Source organism: Electrophorus electricus, chromosome 9 (genome assembly GCF_041902795.1).
Source record: "Electrophorus electricus isolate QZ-2024a chromosome 9, ASM4190279v1, whole genome shotgun sequence".
NCBI lineage: Eukaryota > Metazoa > Chordata > Actinopteri > Gymnotiformes > Gymnotidae > Electrophorus > Electrophorus electricus.
The window spans coordinates 23,344,545-23,352,148 of NC_137505.1; the positions used below are offsets into that span (position 1 = coordinate 23,344,545).

At 40.4% G+C, this 7,604-nt stretch overlaps 1 protein-coding gene across 2 annotated transcripts; it reads left to right on the forward strand.

The window, feature by feature from the left end:
• Positions 1-492: 492 nt before the first annotated feature.
• ndufa10 (NADH:ubiquinone oxidoreductase subunit A10) lies at positions 493-6,947 on the forward strand. Of its 2 annotated transcripts, XM_027010055.3 has the most exons (10): positions 495-655; positions 1,027-1,195; positions 2,083-2,298; positions 2,399-2,485; positions 2,727-2,848; positions 3,599-3,678; positions 3,773-3,827; positions 3,936-4,021; positions 4,345-4,453; positions 6,686-6,947. In XM_027010055.3, exons 1-10 carry the CDS (start codon positions 581-583, stop codon positions 6,752-6,754), a joined length of 1,068 nt encoding a protein of 355 aa, XP_026865856.3. In that variant the 5' UTR covers positions 495-580; the 3' UTR covers positions 6,755-6,947. The 2 variants fall into 2 exon arrangements, with proteins under 2 accessions (XP_081577031.1, XP_026865856.3); XM_081720905.1 differs by lacking the exon at positions 4,345-4,453 and having other exon boundaries at positions 493-655.
• The last annotated feature ends 657 nt before the right edge of the window (positions 6,948-7,604 follow it).

Below are 7,604 nucleotides of genomic sequence, written 5' to 3' on the forward strand. Positions count from 1 at the left end.
ACTGAGTCCCACCAATGTACATTAAGTCTTATAAATTATTCCATAAATTAAAAGCCATGAGCCAAAGGCCTACATTAATAACTCATACACATGATCAATTCTATGATTTAGAAACCAACTCAACCCCCGAATATTACTTCACAAATCTAGCAAACACCTCAGTTTAAAGAGTTTGTCCTTGAAAGTACATTTTTACTTTTTGAGGCTGGACACCCTGCAGCGCCATCTGGTGACAACACGCCAGCTCTCATTTAGTTTAGTCTTTCTTTCTATTTGTTTTTAATGTAATTTAGAATGCAGGTTTATTTACAAAGAGAGAAAATGTATTAATAAAGCTGCTAATGTGACAAAGAGGCGATAGCAGACAGAAGACGAGTTATTTAAAAATGTGGAGGTAAGCGTATGATTTCTAAGCGCCATTTACTAGCAGGCTACTACCGCGAACGCGCGTCCCGCGATGACGAAACATGAACGCGCGTCTCGCGATGACGAAAGGTGAACGCGCCGCTTAGTCCTCCACTCGTACGGTCGCGTCTGCCGGCGGAGAGTAACATTGAACAGGACTTCACAGTCTGTCCAGATGGCTTTACGGTTCGCTCGCCTGCTGCTTCCCACTGGTGCAGCAGCGTTTAAAGCAGGCAGCCATGTACGAACGGTAAGATTCAATAAAGTCGCCGAAGTTTTAAAATCACTTACAGATGATCGGCAGGCCGAGGCCTACAGATTGAGTCCCGGTTAAGACGAGGGCACCAGAGCAGAGTGTTGTTGTGTTGCAGGCTCTCGGTTCCGTGTCTGTGTTTAGTTGCAGGCTCTCCTTCCCGTGTCCGAGAGAGTTAAATTATCCTGCGTTCATGTTAGCAAAAGCCCTAACTAGTTCAATTGTAGTGATTTGTGTCTTTTAGATCTTAATATCTTTATCTAGAGATACTTTTATTTGTGTAATCAATGTACATATAGTGTAATGTATGTAATGTGTTGACATGTATGTAATGAGAATATAATTTGGCCAATGTCATTCTTTCAAAGGCTGGAATCCACACATGCACAGTCCGAAATTTGAAATACGGATGGTTAGCATTTGTTCTGGGTGAGAGAACTACTGCAAGATTCAAGCAGAACAGTAAGATTTTTTGTGTAGATGGTAACCTTGCATCCGGGAAAGGAGCACTGGCACAGAAATTGGCTGACAGGCTGGGTGAGTAGGCTAAACCTAGATTACATTATTGCCTAGGTATAATTTGTGGTTTTGTTGCAGTGTTAAATAGTTAAATTACACTGTTAAACAAGATGTTTACAGACCAAGGTGGATTAGAAGTTCAATATGGTGCTCGAAGTATTAAGAATGTAATAATACTTCATCCTAAATCTTCAGCATTTCTGAGCTGCAGAAAAATAGAATTAACAAGATTGTCACAAGACCATTTCCCTATGTTCTAAATCAAAGACTATTGAAATTTCATATATATCTAGAATTATAATTAAAATTAGTTTACTGGGAACTAATCCTGCATTTTGGAGACTTTATTTTCCTGTGGTGAACTATCATCTCTTATCGATGCATATTTTAATAGTGAGACATTACGTTACATTCTGGGCAACTGGTGTTGTATGGTGGATACAGTTATTCATTATATAAGCATTATAAGCTTATGTTGGCGAGTGTCAGATTGTAAGATTTCCAGTTTGGTGTTTAAGAATTATAATTCTGTGATGACAAATGTATAAAGTTGAAGCTTGCTTTTCTAAAGGTTAATTTCAAAAATACAAAAGATTTGTTTATGAAGTGTAGTTTAGAAAACTGACCAGTACTTTACTTGTGTTTATCAGTGCTGGTGTGCTGGTAAGAACCAGAAGTGTTCTAATAATACACTTGGTCTCCCACTCTTGTTTTGGTTTCTCTCCAGCTTTTAACTCATGCTTTCAGTCTTGAACATTCTTTTTCAAGACCTCTGGAACCCTACAGCCTGTTTGTTGAAAATAATTTGATGGGATGAAATTTAGAAAAATGAAGATGACACTTTTTGTGTACATTACCGAGTTTGTTGAAGTATACCCTCTCTGGCTTGTCTTGTGTGTACTTAGGCATGCTGTACATGCCCGAGGCTGATACACACTACTTGGACATAATGACCAAGGAGCCGACACCCTTGGACACAGCCTATAATGGCAAATGCAGTCTGGAGAGGTTCTATATGGAGCCCAAAGACAAAGATGGCAACTCTTACCGCCTGCAGTCCTGGATGTACCTCATGAGGCTTCTCCAGTACTCAGATGCCATTGAGCACCTGCTCACAACAGGTGGAGTACAGGCAAAGTGGAACATCTTTTTTTGTGATAGATATTGCCCTGGGTGTTTATAGATTTCATTTTGTTTGTTTGTTTTTATTTTTTGATCCAGGCCAGGGAGTGGTCCTGGAGCGCTCTCCGTTTAGTGACATGGTATTTTTGGAGGCCATGTTTAGTCAAGGCTACATCAGGAAGGAGTGTAAGAAAAGTCTTCGATTTTTCACACCCTTCTGTAGTCACATTGCATTGTTTCCTACGAGAGCAGTGCACTGGCATTACTGAAGATATTTGCAAGTAAAAGGTTGTGTTTTTGTCATGGATAGTTTTTAACATTGCCCATTTCTGAATTAAATTGTTTCTCTTTACATTATCCAAAAATATGTTTACATAGAAAATAGAAATTCATCTGAAGCACTTATGCACCCCTTTCTGGCCTACAGGTGTGGATCATTATAATGAGATCAAGAGCATTAGCCTGTGTGAGTTTTTGCCCCCTCACCTGGTCATCTATGTGGACTCCCCTGCTGAAGAGGTGCAGAAGAAACTCAAGGCATCTGAGAAAGTAAGTGCAATGTACCACACTTACGGCTGCCTGAGTTGAGTTGTGGGTTTGAGTAGGGAATATGGAATGCAGCCTGACACACTTCTAGAATGGAGCTGGAATACAGGCTGACAGCAAATTAATGCTAGCATCAGGGTTCATTAATGCTTGCATCAGGGTGATTTGTTATATTGCAGAAACCGACAATTGAGATTTCCATAAAATGAACATGTTCTTTTGAACTTAAAGATGAGTTATTTATTTAGATCTTGTTTCTTGGCTCAAAGCCATGTTTTAGTTGCCACTTAAATGGTTTCAGTGTATGCTTTCCTCTAACTAAATTCCATTGAACATGCATCGGCATGCTTTCATTACATGCTTTCATTGGATCATTCCCATTTACAAACTAGCCAGAAACAGGTGCAGGTGATTATTTGTGCATTAAGCATTTATAGTTCTGGCAGTGTTTTTTTTTTTTTTTTTGGTTTTTTTTGCGGGTTTTGTATGAACTCCATCTAGCATAAGCACATTGCATTACTGGATCATTAATGAAACCATTTCTGTCTCATGTTCTGATGCCCAAGGCTCAGGCTGTTTGGACAGTGATCAGTGTTGATTCTGATGGATATCCAGGGTGTGTGGAGTCAGATGTTCTGATGTGGAATATATCATGTGACAGAATGGCACAGTTTAATAGTAGGTTTAACTTTTCATGTGTTGCCTTAGAGGTTTTTAATGAAACATTTGTGCAATTATGCATCTGTCCTTCAGCCATATCTCCATAATGTGCCGCTGTCCTACCTCAAAAGCATTGAGACTGTGTACAAGAAGACCTTCCTGCCTAAGATCAGGTACACTGGTTTGGTCTGTCTATCCACTTTTCAAGCAACATGAGAAGCTGTGATTTGTAACCATAGTAATGCATTTAGTTTGTGTTCATTTCAGTGAGGAAGCAGAAGTGCTTTCCTATGATGTGACACAGATACAGGATGTCGAGAAGGTATTTAATGACTGAACACACAGCCTAAATCCCTTTAATCTATTTAATCCAAACTGTGCATCTTGAGTGTGTGTATATATGTAAGTCATTTGTTCTGTTTTTCTTCAGGTTGCAGAAGATATTGAATACCTGAAGTTTGAGAAAGGCCCGTGGGTAGATCAGGACGATGTGACTTATCACCACATGCGAGTACTGTGAGTGTGTATTACTGGCTTTGGTCTCCAGAGGCCTCTTTTACTTTCTGGGGTTGAGGGTGTTTGGATGCATGTTGGTAGCTCTATAGATGTTCTTTACATTGAGCACATGGTCAGAGTTCCAGGAGCCACTGACAGACCCTGGGCGTTTTGGCCTTTTGGTGCAGCAGTGGTATATTTTGTTAGATCCTGCTGCTGTTTGGCTGACCTTTTGCTTTTTGCTACCTTTTTTTTTTGAAAGGTGGTTGTCTTTTGTAGACAGACTACTTGAGCATTCCTTTTTGCAGATGACCTTTGTTTTTAACAAAGTGGATGATTCCTAGGGTGGAAGACAAACAGAGGGTGGCCAACATGACCTGCATCCCCAGATATTTACCAGAGGTCACCATTGGTGCTCATGAGTTTGACAGAGACTACTACTCCTTCAAATCGGTATGTGCCATGTGTTCGGGGTATAGGGGTGGGGTTGGCGCTACCCCACTGGTCTGGGCCAGGTCCTGCACTGACACATTCAGGGCTACTGGAAGCACAAGAGGGTGTGGATCCTGCCTTCCTTGGCAATCCTTTCCAGTTACATTGGGAGTAGAAGCAAGCAGGGAGGAAATGGATAAGGATTTTATGAAAACATGAATCATGAAGCAGATTTTCAGGTCCTTTCAGACATGTTTCTACAATTCTGCCATTCTGAAGTGAAAATTGACTGTCCCAAATATAAAAAAGACTTTTATTATCCTGGTACATCACAGATAAAATGTTAGTTATAAGGAGTAATGGTTGTTAATTATACATTTTAACATTTGTAGTTGTGGATAGGCTCTTGTATACTCTTAAATGTATAGCTCTGTTTAGGAAAACACTAGGTACATTTATAATTATAAAAATAATAATAAAAAGCTATATGAAGTAGTATTTTAACAGGGAAAAAATGACAAAAGGGGAGGACATTGAATCCGGAATGACTTGATGTCTCTCTGTTTTGCTAGTGGTGGTATACACTTTTATCAACACAAAAACGATGGAGCTGAATTTTGAACAGCTCTCATTCAGTATGCCATTGGTGATTTGATACCATCATCTGCCAGAAGATATTCCAGCCTGACCTTCAAACCCGAGCGCTTAGAGGTTTTCCCTCGCTGCGCCCCAAATAGCAGCATACATTAACGTTATTAGATGTTTCCAAATGACATTTTATTCGGTTTTCTGCATTTTATAGCTGGATGTTTGAAGGTAGAAGGGAAAATAAAATACAAGTGCTTGCCTTGATTTCATCTTCATGTATGTGTTCCAGACAGGTGCCAAGACTTGGTTTATTTTACCAAGGAAAACCTGGCATAAATTCCTGTTACAACAGTTGTGTGTATGATTGGCAATTGTGGATTAGCTGGCATTAGATTGTGCTTCTGTCTGATATGCACCATCTAGAGACAGTTTCTGCTCAACAGATCTGTTGCCTCACATTCATCCCAAAATTTCTTGATATTGTACTGTCTCTTTGTGGCTTGGCCCCCCTGTAAAATGTCTACCTCACTGTGTGTGGTACTAGCAACCGTTCCAAGTGTAAAAGCAACAAAGTTGCCATGGCACCTGAAATTTCTCTGCACTTCATTCTTGATACTCTGCAATCCTCCACTTTTATAACACTGCCAAAGAAAACAACAAAAAAACTTCTTCTCAAAGTCATAAGTAGAAAATTCACCAATCACTCTTCCATTTCTATTTCCCTTTGATAAGAATTCATGTTACTGACCCACCTATTTTTGTGACATATTATCCATGATGATAAAATTAATGAATCCCAGCACTGTTTGTTACTGAACTCTTAATCTCAGTGCTGTTAAAATGTACTATGGAAATAAAACTGACCGGCCAGTTCATTGTAGCAACTTAGGAAATTCCTAGTAATTAGTTTCCAAGAATTATTGATGATTCAAAATGAATGTTAGTCTTTTATAATCACTTTGGCCTGTCAGAGATTGTCTGTTTCACCCTCCTTTTTTGTAATAACCACTTTTATTGTTCAAATGGCACATAACAAGTGTTACAAAGCTGTATGCAACAGGGAAAGAGCCCATTAGATATCAGCGAGTAAGAAAGTGTTCTGGTTGCTCAGTTAACACCAGGAGGAAGAAAGGAGAAGTCAGTGTGGTTAAGACAGACTCTTACTGGGTGACACCAGCTACATGGAAGCAGCTTTACCCTGGCTCCAGTTTAAGCTGTTCTTTATCTGAATCACATGGCCAGTGGTTATTCCCCACCGATAAGCCTTTGTGCTGTTAGACTGGGCCTAATCTGTGCTGGCAAAAATCAGCCCTGGGAAGCCAATCTGCCTATGACTTGCAGAGTGTTGAGTGGTTGTAAACTGCCCCATGTTTCATCAGTACCCTTGGGAATAGAGTTAATCTGCCACGATTGGACTTTAATACTCTAACAGTCCATCATCACTATCCTGAACATTCTCCTGCCTTCATTCATGCCACATTTTCTACAACCAGCAACAGCAGGTTCCAGCAGAACTAGCTCTCCTAAGTTAGCTCTGTTTTGTGTGTGTTTCAGAGCCTTTCGATCAGTAAAAGAATTGACCTGTGCTAATTAGATCATGTAGTGCTTCGCGATTGGTTCACCGTCACTGGCAATAATCTCTAACATTACCGTTTCTCCCCTCAGCTTCCAGGGAACAAATATGCGAAGGGTTATAATGAAGACGTCGGGGACAAATACATTTGGCTGAAGTGAGAAGCTTACCTCAAAGCCCTCTTGCTGAAGTGCCAGTGTAACTAAATGGTTAGGAGTAACCCTTCACTGATTGACTCGTTCCGTATTCTGTTTGCACTGGTGTTGGAATTGAGATAAAATACGTTATGTATTCTGCTCTTCTGAAGCTTTGTAAATGATCAGAGAATAAAATAAAGTGTGTTTAAAACATAAAGTATCAATCATATCATTAAGTGCTGCTGCTGAATGGTCTTGTGATTTGTGTAGGATTCAGGAAGTTAAGTCCCCTAATTCCACCTGCCCAGTCCACAAATATGGGCAGAATTGGTAAGATGAGTGGAACTGGGAGCCTTGGGGATATTTCCTAATTTTCCATATCCACCAAATCCAACTCTCCACTGTGGAAAGCCCAATAAGGACCAAAGAAGGAGCAGACAGAATAAGAAGTAGTCATGGGTTCCAGAGTGCAGTCATGAACAGAGTTTGGGAATTCACTACTTATCATTCTGACACCCCCCAATGCAACGGAAAGACAGATGGCCCCAAAGAGGCATATCTGCCGATCCGTGCTTTCATCTCATTCCAGTATGCTGCGACAGTGACTAATCACCCCAATTAAAAGTCACTTTTGAGAAGTGCAACAGCGAGAGCTCGCCCCAACTCATTAGCCTCCCGAAACCGCTCACTTCTCGTTACCCCAAAGATGCTATCTCGGCCCTGTCTGCAGCATAGTTTTATTCCTTCTGCCAGTAAGGACGAAGCCCACTATTCCAGAAAGGCTGCAGTGCTGTGAGCCACTAGTGATTAATTTCTGTCTTTTGTATGCTGTAGAGGTTTCAGATTACCATAATCAACTCATGATTGCTAGAAC

Bases quoted from the DNA above. Each gene is read 5' to 3' on its own strand.
- ndufa10 (XM_027010055.3), top strand. From the start codon at position 581: ATGGCTTTACGGTTCGCTCGCCTGCTGCTTCCCACTGGTGCAGCAGCG. The intron at 3,828-3,935 runs GTATTTAATGAC...GTTTTTCTTCAG, and splicing joins AGATACAGGATGTCGAGAAG to GTTGCAGAAGATATTGAATA. The intron at 4,022-4,344 runs GTGAGTGTGTAT...GATGATTCCTAG, and splicing joins TATCACCACATGCGAGTACT to GGTGGAAGACAAACAGAGGG.